Genomic DNA, 18,879 nt, shown 5'->3' with positions numbered 1-18,879 from the left:
AAGGGGACTTAAGGGTCTGTATTGTAGTGCCTTGAAGAAAATGAGACAAAATACTTAAAATTTTAAAAGTTTCTGGAAGCCCTAAAAGATTAATGTCTTTAACTCAGGCAACAGTGGAAAAATGAAAGATTTATACAAAATTTATAAAAGGCAAGACTTCAGCATAAAGAAACTGAGTAATTCCACAAATATCTTAAAGGATCTGTAAGGCACTTGACTAATGAAAATCACAATTTCTTCCTTTATACTTCCACATTTCTAATGATGTTTACTTATGAAACCATTGAGTCCCTAAATTACATAATTTTATATTGCTCAGAGTTTCTTATTTGTTTCAAGATCAGCATTTCTGTACTACCAAGAAATATTTTATTTCTTTAGAAAACAGATGGTGAAAGCTCAAAACTTCATCACACCAGCAATTTTCTCTGTACTTTGCTGAATCATCAGCTGCTCAATCATGTCAGTTCTGATACTTTGGGTAATAATGAAATATATACTAAATTAATACAGGAGAGAAGGGGAATATGAGTCTTCTACACACCTTTATTTTGACATTTTCCCAATACTTGGGGGGGAAAAAAAAAAAAAAAGTATTTTATTCTAGTGTGGTACAGGTCAGAAAATTTACACTGATGTCTTAAACTAGTAAATATTTGAAAAATACTGAAGTCAAGAAGAGAAAAATATATAGCTAAATTTATCTTTTCTATTAAGCAAATTCCAGTGTGTTACTAAGTCATTTCTGAAACAAAAAAGGGTCCATATATTAGTTTTTGAATTATCCCAAGAAATTGCTCTAGAAAATCTCTGCATTTTGCAACATTTCAGTACTCCTCCTATACAATTAGATAGAACAGCCAAGATCTTTCAGGTTTAACTTCAGCATGGATTCAGTCCTGATGATACTAAGATGTCTAGATAATCAATATGATACTTCAAATCAAGACACATACATACCCAGTAACATATGCATTAACTACTGCAAATATATTTTGATTGTCCAGTAGAATGGGCAATTTACAACTGACTAACTACGTAGACAGATTATTCTGAAAGGTTTATTTTCTTCCTCTGGAAAGCAAAACTGTATTAACACAAACTGCTGACAGTGTTTTAAGATCTAAAAAATCACATCTTCCCCTAGTCAATCTATTATTTAAAACATCACTGACCTCTTAGCCAAAAAATGACAGTATCAAGTCAGTTCTCTCATGTCAGCAAAACACCATAGCTGGTAATCAGAAATTAATTGTTTCCATGGGCTTGTTAAAGTGCAACAATTGTTCCCATCATATTGCAAATAGTTCCATACTAACACATGAAAAACTAGGTCCCACTGCTGAGCTTAATAACCCAGATTTATTTTTTTTCTCCTCAACACCATTTTCCCTGTAAGAAGAAGCAGATAGAAAACACATATCTTCTAAATTTAAATTAAAAATTGGAATTTTTAAGAGAAAAAGTTTGAAACTTTGAAAAGTTTTAATAAATCAACTTTTCCCTTTAATAGTGAAGTAATGTAACAGTTTAATGGCAGATGAAAAATAGATGCCACTTGCTCTTTAAACTCCCCTTTAGCAGCAAAGCCATTTAAGTCATTCTTCCTTAAGAAATCTGTAACCTTCCAAACACAACACTGTTGTAAATTTCAAAGTCTAGGTAGCATGTCAGTAAATGCACCACAAGTGCCAGATGTGATAATATAGTATAGATTAGTACTTATTGGAAATGTTTGACCACATGCCAAAAGAGTGATTTTACAGTTTTGTCATGTGCAGACTGAGGAATTAATTAAAACTGGCAATATGGGGGTTTTTAGCTGGACAGAGATATCAGAATGCACATTTATAGCACAAGCATTATACAGTAACCAAGTGATACCAAATTACCACTTCCTCTTTTTCTCATGTAAGGTTTGATTTCTAATGTGACTACAGTTTAAACAGATTATTGCTGAGGCAAGTGAATAAATGCCTCATATATGAATCAAATGGAAAACACGAATTAATTGCATAATCTTAAATTTATATCATGGTTCAATCAGATTCTTCCTCAAGTATCACTTACCAATACTTGGGCAAAAAAACTGAGAAATATTTTTATATTGGGTGGGAAGTAGAAAGGAGAAAACAGAATTATATATACACAAACACCTTGGCAGTGAGGTTCTTCCCAGAAAAAACAAGATGCATAGGAACAAAAAACGAGTCTTCCATTCAAAGCTTTCTTAAAACACAAAAGAGCAAAGATATGAATAATTACTTTCTGAAATGGTTATGTATATATTCTCGTAACTTTAATATGTCTGTCTCCAAGTATGGCTCCAGCTTTCTGCTTCTGGAAGCCAAGCAACAGTCCACAGCACGCTCTAGCAACCTGAAACTACAAGACCAAAAGACACAAGTTTCTTATGGAAACAGTGACAAAATTAACTGTCATCATGCAAGCAGCACAACTTCAATCACATTTTATAGGTACAAGATCCACTCAATAAGAAATCCAAGGAGTAACATGTAAAATGGCAGAAGACCAAGAACAGATAGCCAAGAAACATAAATCTGATCCCAGGATACCTGTGCTACAATTGTACAGTTCAATGCCTGGTGAGTGCAGTTAATGCATAAGAAAAACCACATCAGGCTTGCTGATCTTGATTTTCCTTTTATTCACAGTCCAAATAGATGAAGTAAATGTAAAGGAATGGAACAAGCTGGTAGACCCATAGGTCTGCTAGGACATGCTGCTTATTAAGTATAGGATATGAAAGATGTACTACTGAAAATTATTCACTGATGATATCTGACAAAAATGCCACTCATGCATTAAGGATAATGCTTTAATAAATGCTGGAAACAAAGGCTCCCATCAAGATCCTCGATGGAAAACAGGCACAGAGTTTGCCCAATCTGTATAACCGCCCGTTCCCTCTGTGGAACTCTGTTTTTCTTTTGCTCAGATTTCTCTTTCACAAGCAGCAGATGTGTTTGCAGCCTGACAAGCATTTATTCTGACCTCCATGAAGGGGTCTGCAGAATCCTTCCCAAAGAGGAGCAAAGCAACACCAAGTGTTGCTCAGAACATCCAGAACACATACACCCCTTCACTTGACCATAGCATAGTGCCCTAAAGAAGCAACTTCTGAATTAGTATTCTCAACATTTCTTTGCACTAAGGTAGCAACCATTCAGAGACAGTTAAGATGACTAATTAGGTATCACTGTGCATGGCAAATACTTGTCTTCAAAATAATTCAAAAGTAAGAAAAAAAGTCCATTTGCAAATTTTCACTTGCACAGTTAAAATGGCTGATACTAATCAGTTCAACATTTAAATTATTGGCTCAATTCAGGATGAAAAAAATACAGTAACTTGCACAATCCTTTAAGAGTACTTAATCCTGAGCTAGATTTCCTACTTCCAGTAACACATATCTTTCAACATAAAAACCACTACAACTACAGAATTTTACCCTGAACGTGACAAGTGAAGCACTGGGAAATGTGTCACTGGCTTTTTAATCAATACCACACCACCCAGTAGTTCATACACAGGAAAGTCCACACAGCCTAATCTATTCAAAGTGTCCAAGCAAATCTATTAAGTATAGTGAAGGAAATAAAATTTTTGTTTGAAAACTTCATTTCTGAAAAGGAGAAAAAGTGCTTTTAAATACTTTTGTGGCTTATAAATAACCAATTTTATAGATATTTCATATATAACTCATGCTTCAGTTCTCTGAGTAGCATCCTTCATGGCAGCTTAGATTTTCAACAGTAACACAGCTAATCAATCAAGTAGTGGAAAACTTCAAGGCAGAGGCTTCCTTATCAGCAGGGTATGTTGAGAAACACATTAATTTCACACATTTGTGTTTACAGGTGAAGGTATAATGGGAAAAAAAAAAATCACTCCTTATCCCAGTCCACTCATACACAAATGCAACATGCAGATGTAGGATGCTGATGTTAGGATAAGCACAGGGAAAGCATTCCCTCACTCAAAAAAAAAATAATGAACTCTGTGGACAGCTAGTCCATCTCTCTTCAAATTATAGTTGCTGTACCACTTTTACTTCAGTCATAGTGAATAAAACAAAGAGTTTTTAGACAGAAATCAGTGAAGATTGTCAAAGTAAACAAGAGACCTAACAAACTTCTCACTGAGCACAATGAGATTGTGCTTTGAAGATGTATACATAGACAAGATGGTCAGTAAACTAAGGACAGCCTTTGCTTCCTAAGGAAGCAGCTAAGGCAGCACATACTCCTTAAACAAGCTTGTGTCACTTTTCTGACACATAACAACAAAACTTTTTAAGTTGATTTATACAGCTACATACTGGGAGTTGGGTTTACTTTCAATCCTGGAGGGAAAAAGCAAATATTCATTTTAACTTCATGTCTCATTCAGAAGCAATATACTGGGAGTCTCTGCATGTACAACCTGAAAATCACTTAATTTTTCTCGTGAAGGATTTTAGAAAGATTACAGATCAGCATGCATTTTAATGTACAGAAATTTATATAAAACACACTGATTTTTTGTTTTTATCCTAGTAAAAATGTCAGATATGTTCTTTTTAAACAGGCCAAATACTTATGCTCTTCATGTCAGCAGCAGGTGCCATCTCTCAACTACAAAATTAGAGTTCAATTTGCCTCACCTAACTTTACTCTAGGAAAACTAGGGTTTCCCTAACAGTTTTTTTTTTTTAAAGACCAAACTTTTAAACCATGACATTTATGGTCAGAGGTCAATTTATCTCATGAAAAACCAGACTGCTGATGCAGTTGTGATGATTGACCTCAGGAAATATTTCTGTATTCTCTATTTCTCTAGAATAGCTCTATAAGCTCCTGTAACTAGGTCAACCTTCATTTCTCCTTCTTAGACATCTGAAGATGAACAAAAGAAAAATCTAGCCCCTGTTTGCATGTTGACCCATCCCAGGAATTGTACCAAAAAAAGGCTTCAATTACTGCTGGGATCCATTTGAAGTCCATGGTAGTCTGCTCCAGGCAGGTGCAACCTCATCTCCTCCTGTAGATGACAAGTGCTAACCTATTTCAAAACTGAGCAGAAAATCAAAATTTTTAAAATGCAAAGAAAATATCAGTAAAATTAGGCAGCAATTTTTATTTTTGCTCACTGTACTTATTTTTTATGTGTATTTCTGTTTCCCTCAGAGCTATATATTCATAAACATGCTCATAGGAGCAATGCAAAGTCAAAACAGACACTTAACTTGACTAGAGGAGGCCTCTGGTGGCAGTTGTGAAGTACAACTTCTCATAGTTCTAGGAAATATGCATTTTGATGACATAATTTTCTGTATAGAAAATGCTACAGAAAGCAGACCAAGGAGTCAGATTGCAGTAAAAATGGACATACTACTGCTCATCTCCAAAGCACAAAAAATTTCAGCCCATCCCTCTTCATGGCTACACTACAGCTGTCAAATTAAAGTTGCATATATTTGCAGCTAAGATTAAAATGACAGCCTTTGCTGATCACAAAGGACACCACTGTCAGCAGTAAAACTGAGGGATGTGTTTTTACAGCAAGACACGAAGTCCTGGTGTCCAGCACCACACAGACTCACATCAGCCATGGACCATGCATTCCAGCACCAGCAGAAGAGCAATAAGGTTACAGCATATTAACTGCACTATCATCTGCATCCAACACGACAAAGAGGCAGTGGAAGCATTTCAAACACACACATGAGACCAGGAAAACCAAAAAGCTAGCCTGATGTTTATGAATGCTGACACAAGTTATAGTCAGAGGCAAAGGGCTGCCTGTAACAGCTGATAATTTGCTTATTGGTTGGACAGGAGTAAAAGCAATTCCATTACCATTTAAGAGCCCACAGAGAGAACACAAGCAGACCAATAGACAGCTGAGGAACTTCTCTGGAATGGCCAACTTCTCTAGTGCTCTTTTGGATCTCGACACTGGCATCTCAGGAAGAGAATAATAAGTCCCACCACTGAAACTGATGCTGTCAACAGCAACAGCTGCCACAAGCAGTTCCTCTAAGAATGAGACTACAGCAAGCAGCTAGAACTGTAGTTCCATCCTTCTGTTTGCACTAGCAATTACCTTAAAAGCTGTCCAGGATGCAAATGAAATTTAAAAAGTTTCAGTGTTACATAATGCAACCAACTAATGCACAAATGCAAATAACTAATTATTTTCAGCTGAGCAAAACAGACAAGATCTAAAGAAGAAGAGAATTTAACATTTCTCCCATCACACCAGCCAGCATACTGCCAAACTAATATAATAGCAATGCTAACCAAAAGCATTTACTGTTTGGTATTTATTATAATAAACAGCTGAACAGCCTAGCCAAGAGGCACTGGAATTTTTTTTAAATGATTCTCTTAATTCTTAGAAGTAAACTTACTAACAGATTTACAGCAACAGGTCCATCAGTTTCATCTTTTAGACAGATGGAGAACCACTCCTACAAGGAAACACGAAGAATTGGGATTGCCCAGCCTGGTAAAAAGAAGGTTTTGGCATGACCTAATTGCTGCTTTCCTGTACCTGAAGGGAGCCTATAATAAAGATGGAGAGAGACTTTCTACAAGAACATGTAGTGACAGAACAAGGGGGAAGAGCTTCAAACTAAGAATAGGTTTAGATTAGGTATTAGAAAAAAAAAATTCTTTACTGCAAGGGCAAACTGAAAAAACTTCCCAGAGAGGATGTGGATGCCCCAGCCCTGGAAGAGTTCAAGGCCAGACAGATCTAATGGAAAATGTCCCTGTCTCTGGCAGGGGAGTGGAAACTACATAATCTTTAAAGTCCTTTTGGATCCAATCCATTCTATGATGTTTCTATTTATGCCACAGTTACCTTAAAAGATGTTCAGGACAGAACATGAGCTGAAAATCTTCATGGAGTATTCAAATTTAAAGAACATATTTGAAAAATATTGTACAACTAAAGCTCTGCACTTCCTATGCACAGCTACATTTTTTTCTGATGGCCTTTCAGTGCAGATCCAACCCATCAAAAGAGAATTAAATGTTCCTTCAAAGAGATACTTTGTTTTCAAAGAATGACAGCTCAAATCTTCAAAGGAAAAAAATTAGCAAAAAAAAAGGAAAAAAAGGAATCATTTTACTTGCCCAGAAGAGATTGTAACGGACTTATTATGGCCAAAATTTCACTTCATATTGATGACAGTAACTCAACACATTTCATTTTTTACAGCTAGAAAGTACATCCAAGTAACAAGAAACACACTTCAAAAAAAATGAAATACACTTCAACCAAGAAGATCAAATTTATATGAGGCAACTCATAGCTTCACATATAAGCACACAGTTTGTTACACATCCACAACCAGACAGCAGAACACTGCCAAGAGCAGATGCACAACATGGATCTTTCCTTCCATAATCTATTCCATCCCATCCCACTGGCAGTCCCTCAGTTAAATAAAACAGGAGAAATACAAGCTTTGCCATAGAGTAGCAGACCAATGGCTCATCTTTCCCTTTAACATATTTAACGTGTTTATGTTCCCTGACCAGAAGCAAGGCCCTTACTGAGCAAACACAGAATGACACAATTAAGATATTCCAAGTATATAGAGTCAGGTATGTGCCTCATCTGCCCTATTTAAACATCTGTACAATCTGAGTTAGCTGTAGAAATGATACCATATTGCCTTAAATTAGAAACTGCAGGCATAGAAAGTATTTGATGGAAACACACGCCTTTTTCCAAGCCCATGGCATGGCTGTTGTCATCCCTGTGGTTAATTCAGTACACTACAGTTATGAGGACTGAGGTAAGAGAGCTGCAGACATCTCTCAGTCTTCTGAGTGATTTGTTCAGCAGCATAAAGTGAGTGAGTGAGCCCAGCTTGAATTAGGATCCAAGGAGTTGTTAGCCATGGTCCTGCAGGCCTGTGAATTTGCCAGCTTAAGGAAACTCTCAGCTCTAGCAAAAGCAGTAATTGTTCTGTTGGTGACATCAAAGACCTCCACAAAAAAAAAAAGTGCTTTCCAGTACCCAGGAATTCCAAACTAGGTAGTCTGAGAAGGGTAAATGCTGCTTTTTCTTCCCAACCCAAGAATTTATATACCTTAAATCAAAACATTTATTTCTAAAAGTACAGCTAAACAACCCTAAGGCACATTACTGAAGACCTACAACTAGATGAACATTTTAATGTAAAACAGCAAGAAAAAGATAAAAGATTTTTCCAAAGACAGCAAAGATGTCAGAAAAGACTCAGAAATCATGGAAAAGCAATTTTCAGGCAGAAGTCTGATTAAATTGGGTCCTCTGCTTGAAAGTAAAGAGCATGCATTCTGACATTATTTTCACCCCTAAAACATAATTCTCTTTCAATGCTAAAGCAAATGTCTGGTCCATGTAATTTGTATGTACTCTGTATTTATGATACAGAATTAGAAAAAACAAAACAAAACAAAAAAACCCAAAAAACAAAAAAACAGAAATGCAACACCACCAACAGAACAATATATACAAAACAAAGCAAAAAGCAAAAAACTTTTTAAAAAAACCTAGATTGTTTTTAAATTAATGTACCTCATTTCCTTACCTTGCAAACAGTCTCTGTATCCCATGGTAAGATGGTCCTCAGATCAATAACTTCACAGGACACACCAAGCTTTTCTTGAGCCATTGATGCCACCTCTTTGATCACATGCACCTGAAAAAGCAATGTACCATCACCAAATAATCTAAATTATGCAATTTTCTCTAAATTACACATATGGAATACAAGCAGTGATTTAACATAGCACCTACATATTGAGCAGAGACCTTTCTATTCAGTAATAACCATTTAGTATTCAGTGCATTCTTCTTATTTAGTACCTAATTATTCCCAGTATTTTAGCACCACTCCAAAATCTAAATGCACTGAAGAATCATTAAGAACAAAATTGGCTTTCTAGAGATGTGTCTTTCAGTGACTAGTATCAGTCCTCACTATTTTTATTTTTTTTAATCAGTTTGAACGAGTTTTAGAAGTTTTTTGTTATGACTGTAACTAAGCTAATACCCAAATAAATTAGAGTACTATATTTTAACATAGCAAACCCATGCAATCCTGAAAGAAGCATTAAGTACATTCAGAAATACTACACTGCACTCCACCTGATCTTAGCCAAAAAGCCAACAAACAGTTCTAGCAGTCCCAGTATCTACTCTTAGTCTAACTCACTGAAACATAGCCAAGTGATCATCTCCAAACCATTATCTTACAAACAGCTAGGAGAGAAAGTAATTGCCACTACCTGTAAATATCCAGTCCTGATCCCCACAATCAAAGTACATAGCAGTAGCATGACATTATAACCATTTATTGCTCATCCAACACACAGTTTAACACCAACATTACAAATGCTGCATTACCTGATTACTACAATTAACATTTTACTGACACAGGAAAGTATTCCACTCTAGTAGGAGGCTATCACTGAACTGGAACAGGTTATTCCGTATCCACCAGCCAAGGAATTTATTTAGCAGTGTGTCACAGTAGATATAAAAAAATCCACATCTATTTCCATCCTTTCCATAAAGTATATTATGCTAAGAACAGGAAAGAAATACTACATACATTCAAAACTGTATCTTGACATTAGGTTATAAAACACTTTTCAGCAAAATGCAGTTCAATCATTGGCTTCCCTAAAACAAATATTTGCACACAAATGCTCCAACATGGAAAATAACTGTTACAACTCAGATTATTCTCTACAAATATCTCAGCAAGAAGAATTTTCTCATGGAATATGTGGATAAAAAAAATTATCAACATGATGCTGCAAAAAAACTCTGATGCTCTCTTTGCCAGAACATTTCATAATACAGGTTAGGACTATAGCAAATGTCCTCCATCAAGCAACTTTTAGGAATAGCTAAGAGGCTGAAGTCAAGGACCATCCCCAGTAATTAAATTGGATGAGGTCATCTTCATCCTGAAGACAACAGAATTTAGCAACATGGACATGGTCAGGCAGTGTCAGTTGCCCAAAGGTCAGAGGGCATTAATAAATCCTATACAGGCATGAATTCTACACTGAAACAAGATGATTAAGGATTTAAACACAAACTATATCATGCCTATATGAACAGCTAAATGCAAAGGGAAAATTTTAAAAGGTACATCAATAGAAGAATTGCAGTACCAGAAAGAAAATACAACTTGCAGTGTTTTTGTTTAAACTTCTAATACATCTGTGGCTGTAGTAAGAATGTTTGAAAATTTTCAACATGGCACACAGGACAGACATTTTTGCTGTTTCTCTGTAAAAGTATAAACACTTACCTAGCTCAAAGGGGATATGGATTAGTTAATGACCATAAACGGATTAGTTATTGACATAAAAGTCTGAGCACAAGTGGAGAGGAGCTAAAAGTTTTTTCTGCCCTTCATAAACACCACCCATAAACATATGTGTCATAAACAGTACAATCAGCATTAGAGAGCATCACCAGAGCAGCAGCTGACAAGCAACTACCTCATGTCCCTTGTGTCCAAAACCATAAAAGAAGTTATCAATGAGTCTGTGCAACCCCTCTGCCTACTGACAGTAAATTCTGGAGTGGTAGTACAATTAAAAACTCCAAGTTTATGTGCTTCACCTGAACACATCCTCAGCACAAACTCACTGAACATATTTGATCTGCAGAATACCAGTGACAAACCAACACAGCTGGATTTACTTCATGCATGTGAAACATCTGCCCCCTTGCTGTATGACACAGCCAGAGGCATGGTTTGGTCAGCTCCTAAACCTGGACGTGTCTGCATATCTGTCCAATTTTTTTGTCACACCAAAAGTGTGTCATAATTTTTACCAAGAACCAGAACACAGCTTTTTTGAAGCATGTCACTGCAAGTCCTCTCTGTACTACTGCCTACTGAGTAAACTCAGGATATTATTAAATCTCCATAACCAGCTTTTAAGCCATTACTTTATCAAGTTAATTACTTTATCAATATCTTCTGGAAAAAAACAAGTACAAGTAAAGATATTTAAGAAATCAATATTTTAATAGTAGTGAAAATTATCAGAAACTAGTAGGAATAACCATAGATATAAAGGAGATTAACTAGTCTGAAGACAAGTAAACTACCACAGACAAGCACTGAAGATTAGAAATTTCAAAGAAAACAAAACAAACAAACCAAATAACATCAACAACAAAAAGGCGCAAACACAGATCAGGTCAATATGCTTTGTCACAGAAGTTTTAAGACCCTCTCCTCTAAAAGCTTCTCAGATACAAGTAGGCCAAGAAAATAGTAACTTCTGGTTAGACCAAACTGGACTCAAATCTCTTTTCTCTAATCCTGGACTACAAAGATGTATTTTCTTAACAGCTTTTTCACTATTTGCAGATCTGAATTTGGTGGGGGGGAGGGGAGGAGGGGGAGGGTTGCCAATGATGTTCCTGAACAGCTTTGAAATGTAACTGTTAGAAACAAAACTATACCAATCCCTACTTGTATTAAATGCTACATGGATTTTTAACTTTCTGTATAAAGGGACACCCACGTTACACTTCTTTAAATCACACAGTGAAGATCTATACTTTTCTTTCAGCATACTATTTTGAACTTTTCTTTCCCACTGCCTTCCTCAGCGTTACATCTCACTACCCCATTCTTAAATCTATCATTCTCATAATCATAGAAAAATCATTAACCTGATGCACAGGTACCTCTTCTACACTTCCAGAGCCATCTTCAATCAAAAATTAGTAAAAACTTACACAATAAAAAGCATGTTTCATAGCAATACAAACACCGGCAAACATTTGTTTAAGCATATAGTGATGGAAAACAGCACACTTTAATGTCTGGCACTTGAGCCTGAATGCAAGCACCACCTACCCTCTAGGCCTGGCTTTACTGGGTGACAAATAGCTTGTTAGAGAGTTACAGACCTGAGTGCCCCAAGCAACCATTGTCACATCACTGCCCGTCTGCAGCACCTCAGCTTGCGACAGTGGAATGGTGTAGGGCTCTACAGGAACTTGTTCCACTGAAAAAAAAAAAAGACAGGAAGAGAAAATAAGCATTAGATTCCTTTATTAGTCAATATTATCCATAAACCATACACTAAAATTTTTCTTAAATGTTAAAGCCATCTAAAACAATAGACCAAATTTCTACTGAGTATGTTACTGGTGCCCAGTGACAGGATGAGGAGCAATGACCATGAATTAAACCAGAAAAAGCTTCACCTCAACATGAGGAAGAGCTTCTTTATGTTGAGGGTAGCATAGCACAGAATAGGCTGCACAGAGAGGTTGTGGGGTCTCCCTCTCTGGAGAAATTCAAAACCCACCTAGATGCGTTCCTGTGTCACCTGCTCTAGGTGACCCTACCTTGGCAGAGGGGCTGGACTGCATGATCTCCAGATCTTCCAACACTAACAACTGTGTAATTCTATTAGCATTAGGCTAAAATAGCTGAGTATTAGCATTCAAAGGTTTAGCTGCAATTCAAATTCTTTTTAATTAGACTGTTACAAATATGTCCAGTGTGGAGTTTAATTTTTGTTACATACCACAACAAGATGATGCATATATACACATGCAAAAGATAGTAATAAGTTCTGGTGTACATCAAGTCAGAATATCAGCATCAGATTTGGAAATGGACACTGCTGGTAAAAAAATCTCAAGTAACCACTAATTAATCAGAATTCTTGATTATTCTAGAAATCATCTAGCCTTGAAATTATACTTTAATACTCAGACAAGAAGGATCAGCTGTGCCAGCATCCTCCTGATGCTCCAAGTATGACGATCTGCAGCTTTATGTTTAAACTGAGGTTTAAAGTTTTCAGAAGCTACACAGGAAGAATCAGCAAGAACTTTTAGTTATAGCAGTTTAAAACAAGTTTCCTTTTAAAAGGAAAAATATTTTTTCTTAAAAAAAAAATTATCTATTCACCAAAAATACACCACAGTTAGAGAGAGAATGCAAGAATCAGGCATGAAATGTCTTCTCCTAAGACATTTAAGGTAGTTCCATTCAAGACTCATGTACTAGTTTTCAGATGGAAAAACGTTAGGTCAGTTGTGCTAGTTTAGAATCAATGCTCCAACACACTATACATTAATGATTTAATGATTAAAACTATGATAAAAATATCCATATATCCTGCTTTAAAAGAAATACTGGTTTTGATCTAAAGATGAATTTGTCTATGCACCAGCAAGTCAAATAATACTTCTTAAAACATATTCTAGTGGTAATTAGAAAAAAATAGATCTTCTAAATACACAGAAACAATTTATAAAGAAAACACTCTGCCTTTTTTTGTTACTTCATAGCTCATAAAATACTTACTGAGTTCCTGTTGAACAAAATTGCTTCTTGAAGTTACAATAAAGAATCTCCCTGAGTGATACCAGTAGTGAAGTGGTTTGCATTTTTCCTTCACTGTTATGGTAGATCCAATACAAATAGAATGACCTAGGTTTTTTCCTGGCTTACAAGCTTGAAAAATGAAGTCGCAAATAATTTCCAATCATAGCAGACAATTTTCTTTCCTCTTGTTGATAACGATCTACAAATACCACCTGTGTCACAGAATTACAGAAAGACTGAGGTAGGAAATGACCTCTGCAGATCACCTAGTCCAAGCACCCTGCTCTGTAATAATTTCTTTGAATAACAAGTGGGTAGAAAAATATAGGGCTGGGAAGGAAAGGGAAGAAAGGCACATCCAGCCCTTGCTCTTTGCACATTAGTGGCAGGCCAGGTTTCTATGGATTTTGCACGTTGTAAGACCCTCAGGCAACAGAAAGAGATCCTGAAAGATAATGAAACCCACAACTACACTAATTGGCATTGCATAGCTGTCCTTGTCATGAAATGGTCACCTACACGAAACCTGGAGAACAAGGAACTTAAATAGATACCACGGGACCTTCAAGTGGAAACCCAGGATACCAACATGAATGAGAAGGTTTTGAAGGAGGAGGGATGAGCCAGAGGAAAAACTAGAAGGTGTACATGATACAGAAATATTTTTTTTTTCTCTGATAATGGTTTTATCCACTTAGGGAAATGAAATATTACATGTAATTACACAAATTAACTTATTTTTTACTATAGCTAAACCATTCTGCAATGCAATGTCCATTAAATGACCTCATCTATAATATCTGACAATTTTAAATCTAAAATTTAGCTTGTCAAAAATTTATAGGAAAGTCCAATTTGCATGGATTTGTGTTCATTGCCTTTCTAAAAACTCCTCTCCCAACTAATATAGATGAAAAATAGCATATGAAATTATTCTATTAATATTCTTTCATAGTAATTATCTAATCCAGGATAACAATGTTTACATACAAAGCAGCCTATCAATCTATTACTAAAGACATAAAGTATTTTAAATCAAATGTTTCAAATACAGATTTCAAATACAGCAATTAACAAAAAGCAATTATTAGTGAAAAGGGGCCATGACAAGTTAATTTTAAGAGGTTACAGCATCTGTTGTATTTTCTAAGGGAGCAGTCTGAACAGCAGAAAGAAAATACATGTTTTCTCATCTTACCTGCCTTGTCTCTATAACAACCACTGATGCAAGTCGTATTTATTTCTACACCACCAATGTCATATATAGTACAATTAAATGAAACTGAAAAGGTCAAAAAACATCAGAGTAGGTTCTCCACAAGATGTCTAAACCTGATAATGTCAAGGTGACTCATCTTCTCCTTTGATTCATAACCATTATGTTCTCTTGACACTGCACAGGCTGTTAACACTTTTTATAAATCAAAGCCGCCTCTTCCTTTTTAATTCAGATATTTTCTTAGTATCTCTGACATTTAGGGGGACATCACTACGGCACTTTCAGTAACATTATGATCTCGTAAGTTAAATAGCAATAGAATTCTCTCTTTGCACATGTACTTGCATATTTAATTCTAGATTTTTACTCAGAAAGGCTTACATTTCTCTGCTCCTTCCTAATATAACTGAAGGAAAATTAACATACACAATACTTCTGATAAACACTTGTTTGGTTATGTGAAAGAAGACAGCATTTTGTCCTCAAAGGGTGTCTAGTAAAGGATCTTTACAACACAAAAGGGGAGAACAGGAAGAGGGAGAAGCCATAAGGAAGAACACACAGGGGCACAGACTTTACCACAAAGGTTGAAGGTGGCAGCTATAAGAACCAAACCTGCTCAGTCCCACTAATTGATAAGGGTATGGGGAATACAGAAGTGTTTCTTTCAGTAAAATTATCTGATGGAATTATAAAGAAAAAGGAGAAGCTATAAACAAAATATGGAGACACATACCTGAAGACAAATGTAATTAAAGACAAGAAACAAACCTTGTCAGGAACACTCAGAGAAAGGCTATAAATTTTTGGTAGTTGGAGTGGAAAGGGAGTGGGATCTTTGTCATTATTTTATCTTGATTTTTTGACTTGTTTGTTTTAAACAAAGCATTATTAGCTTCAGGCCATCTGAATAAGGACAGATATCCTGTGTTTTCAAGACTATCCCACCTATAGTTTATTTTCAGCTATAATTTCAAATACATCAACAACTCTGAACAAAATCATGGACAAATATTTAGAGGCCTCATAGGAAGAAAGAAAAGTCCATTAGAGGAAAATGATGAGTCTCAAAAGCCTACATTAATTTTACAGAAAGAAAATCTTCCTTCCCATTAATGTCCTTAACATCTTAATTTTTCAACTATAGTCCCTACACCACTGTAACATCATTCATAAAGCCCTCTGAACAAACATGTCTATTCACATAGAGCTAAACCAAAAAAAGGCTATAGTAGGGGCAATATAATTTCATTATTCAATGACAGAGCCATCATCATGGAAATAAAGAAAATTATTTTCGTCTGGAACAACGAGATCTCAAATCTTAGATGAAGCTTTATACCATGCTAAAAAGAAAAAAAAAAAAAAAAAGATAAATTAAGTAATAAAGGACAACTGATACCATTTTCTGTTCTTGTTTTGGAAAGCCTGCATGTTCCCAGCTTTCAGAAGACCCTGCACTGTTTTGAGACATTAATGGAAAGACTCAATAAATACAGACATAGTTCAAGCTTACTGTCTAAATAAGTTTCTGAATCAGTACAATTTTCTTTTTCCTGATAGAATCAACAAACTCACATGGGGTATTGTAAGAATTTTCTCAATGAAACATGAGACAGTCACATTTTTAAAACCCATCTTTCCACTGCTAATCTTATTCTTGTTTACCAGGCTTGTACCTCATTGCTGCTGCATCTTGATCTTACCAATCATGATGGCCCTGGTCCATTTCTGAATTCAGCAGACCACTTGGTTTCTATAGTGGAATCACCAGAAACCTTGACTATGGCCAGGAGAATAAGAATGAACTCTAAGAGAGATCAATTCTATAGGAGAAACTCCCAGACAGCAATCATCTCCCAGTCCAAGCTGACCCAACCCACAAATGACAGCTTAATGGTAAAGATGGCAAACAAATGATAACACAGAGAGAGGTTTACAACGAAAATAAAAGGAACAGAAAAACCATTCCATATAGTAAAATATTCCTGCCTTATATTGTAGAAATAATAAAATATCCATATAGATGAAAGAAGTTATCTGTCACAATTATCTGTCACATGTTGATGCAAATGTACTATAAATTTCAACTTACACCACTAAACTGATGTCCTTAGAAATTTTAAGACAAAAAATATAGGTAAAGTCTCTGAAAGTTAGCCATCAGAATGCAGGATGAAATCACTCTCAGAAATTCCCAACAGCAATGCTGTAGCTGGTTACTGACCAGCACATAGATAACACTAAACACTACTTGTGCACGTTTACTCAGATCTCCATCACAAGCCTGATTTATGTTCAATAAATGATACAGCAGTTGCTTAACAAGTCATTTCTTCAAACACAAAAACCTATATTCTGAAAAGCTATGTGATATTGATGTGCAGCCTTTCATGCCAGTATGGAAGCAAGTATTTTATTAACTCTGCAGTCTGTACTTGTGACTTGCAAATACTGGGGGAAGGGAGAGAAATAAAGGCCTGTTTTAAAAACACTCCATTTTTTTTATTTGTTTAACAGGACTCAGACTGAAGCTTATTTTTCAAACTACTTCTTCTAAATGAATAGACAGAAACCCTTAAGTGAATTTTAGTAAATTTCAAAACACACTGAACTCAAGGAATGCAATACCCTATGGATACAACACACCCCACCACACTAAAAATAGCTGCACTTTTAAATTTAAATTGCTAATGGAACTTCTGGGCCTTTTTTTGGAAATATACAAGCAAATAAGCAGTTTTACCAGTAAATATCCTATTTGATCCTGAGTTATATTATTATTTCTTTGTAGTTTTGATGTCTGCTTTCTAAATTTTTCCCTTATTACTGTCTTTCTAGGAAGAGAATAAATTTACTGACAAAATGGACACAATGATGGGAAAGTGCTGTTAAAAAGGTCCAAAGCAAAACAGAAACATCTTGTCTGTCACTCAAATTGAGTCCACACAGAGTCAATTTATAAACTGGATTGATGGATCAAGCACAGTCAGCATTATAAAACCACAGGAGAGAAACACTATGGGCAAGTCATGGCTTCTATTTTATCCATTGCTCATCCAATTTCTCTGCCTACCTCCAGATGTAAAACTTTTCATCTATTTTCTGTTCTGTCAAGTTCCTCTAGTACAAAGAAGTAACAAGCTAATTTTTAGAACTAAAACACCATCACTGTCAATTTCCGCTGTTCCAGTATGTTACACGTAATTGAGAGCTATTAAAACTACTCTGAACCAGAAAGTTCAAAACAAAGTAATGGCAATCACACTAACTTTTAAGTAAGGTTAAATTCTAAATTGGCAGATTTTGAAGATTTTTAAAAAAGCATTTTGAAGCATTTCAAAGAAATTTCAACTTTGGGAAAACAGTGATGGTGGGGCTCAGTTCTTTTGGAAAAATAAAAACTGATCTCAAAACTTAATTTAGTGTTTAGAGTTATTACAAGAAAGCAGTTCCAATTTGGCCAAATTTATATCAAAATCTGATAAAGAATAATACCTGTTAGTGCTATTTCTTTTTTTTAACCTTGGGCTGTAAAGCATTCCACTACCAAAGCTAATTGAGCATAAAGCAGATGGTATGTGTTTATTTATCTCTGCAGTCAAACTTTGAGAATTTATTCAGTTTTCACAATTCCTATAAAAACCCAGCCCACAACATAGCTAGAGACCAAACAAGTCAAGACTTTGACTGAAGTACTGTTTGAGCTGTGACTAAACACGTATGTGCAAAAAATCCCAAACATTGTTGCTCTATTGGAAAATACAACATACAAATCTTTACCTGCAGCTCTGTAAAGTATTTTAGGTTCAAAGAATATGCATGGATTTTTGTCCTCTATGCATGACAGCAGCAATCCTTTGGCCTGCAGAGGACTCCTTGGAATAACAACCTGTAAAAATATTTTTTAAGTAGTTTATTTAAAATTGCAATACCACTAGAAACTTACTCAATAATACTTAAAACTAAGCAATTATGTGCTTTAAATAAATCTACAGATCAAGCTGTTCTCATAAAGTGAATTAACAAACACTATTTTATTAAAACACACTTCACATTTTTAATTTTATTTTGTTCATTGATGAGGCTTTAATAGTTCCCCTCTATACTGAGGATCACTTTAAGTGATTTAAATACTAAGGTGCTCTTCTAAACATTTGTTATCTAAATGTTACCTAAACATTTGAGGTAAAAGGAACAGAAAAACATCAGTCAAATTAATATACATAAACTTTGTAAAATAAATGTAGATGTATAACAAAAAAATGCA

The 18,879-nt window shown here is 35.4% G+C and overlaps 1 protein-coding gene across 1 annotated transcript in view; it reads right to left on the bottom strand.

Annotated features, from left to right (window-relative positions):
• The window catches only part of BCKDHB (branched chain keto acid dehydrogenase E1 subunit beta), a 107,210-nt gene that overhangs the window by 60,793 nt on the left and 27,538 nt on the right, over positions 1 to 18,879 (bottom strand). The window contains exons 6-8 of the mRNA XM_086876375.1: positions 18,393 to 18,501; positions 11,956 to 12,053; positions 8,594 to 8,704 (exon numbers count right to left, since the gene is read on the bottom strand). Of these exons, the coding sequence (XP_086732501.1) occupies positions 8,594 to 8,704; positions 11,956 to 12,053; positions 18,393 to 18,501 (318 nt within the window). The remainder of the gene's footprint in view (positions 1 to 8,593; positions 8,705 to 11,955; positions 12,054 to 18,392; positions 18,502 to 18,879) is intronic.

This window comes from Cyanistes caeruleus, chromosome 2, assembly GCF_971803275.1.
Source record: "Cyanistes caeruleus chromosome 2, bCyaCae1.hap1.1, whole genome shotgun sequence".
NCBI classification, from domain to species: domain Eukaryota; kingdom Metazoa; phylum Chordata; class Aves; order Passeriformes; family Paridae; genus Cyanistes; species Cyanistes caeruleus.
Note: the sequence above shows the minus strand (reverse complement) of the source record. Positions and strands in the feature narration are given on the sequence as shown.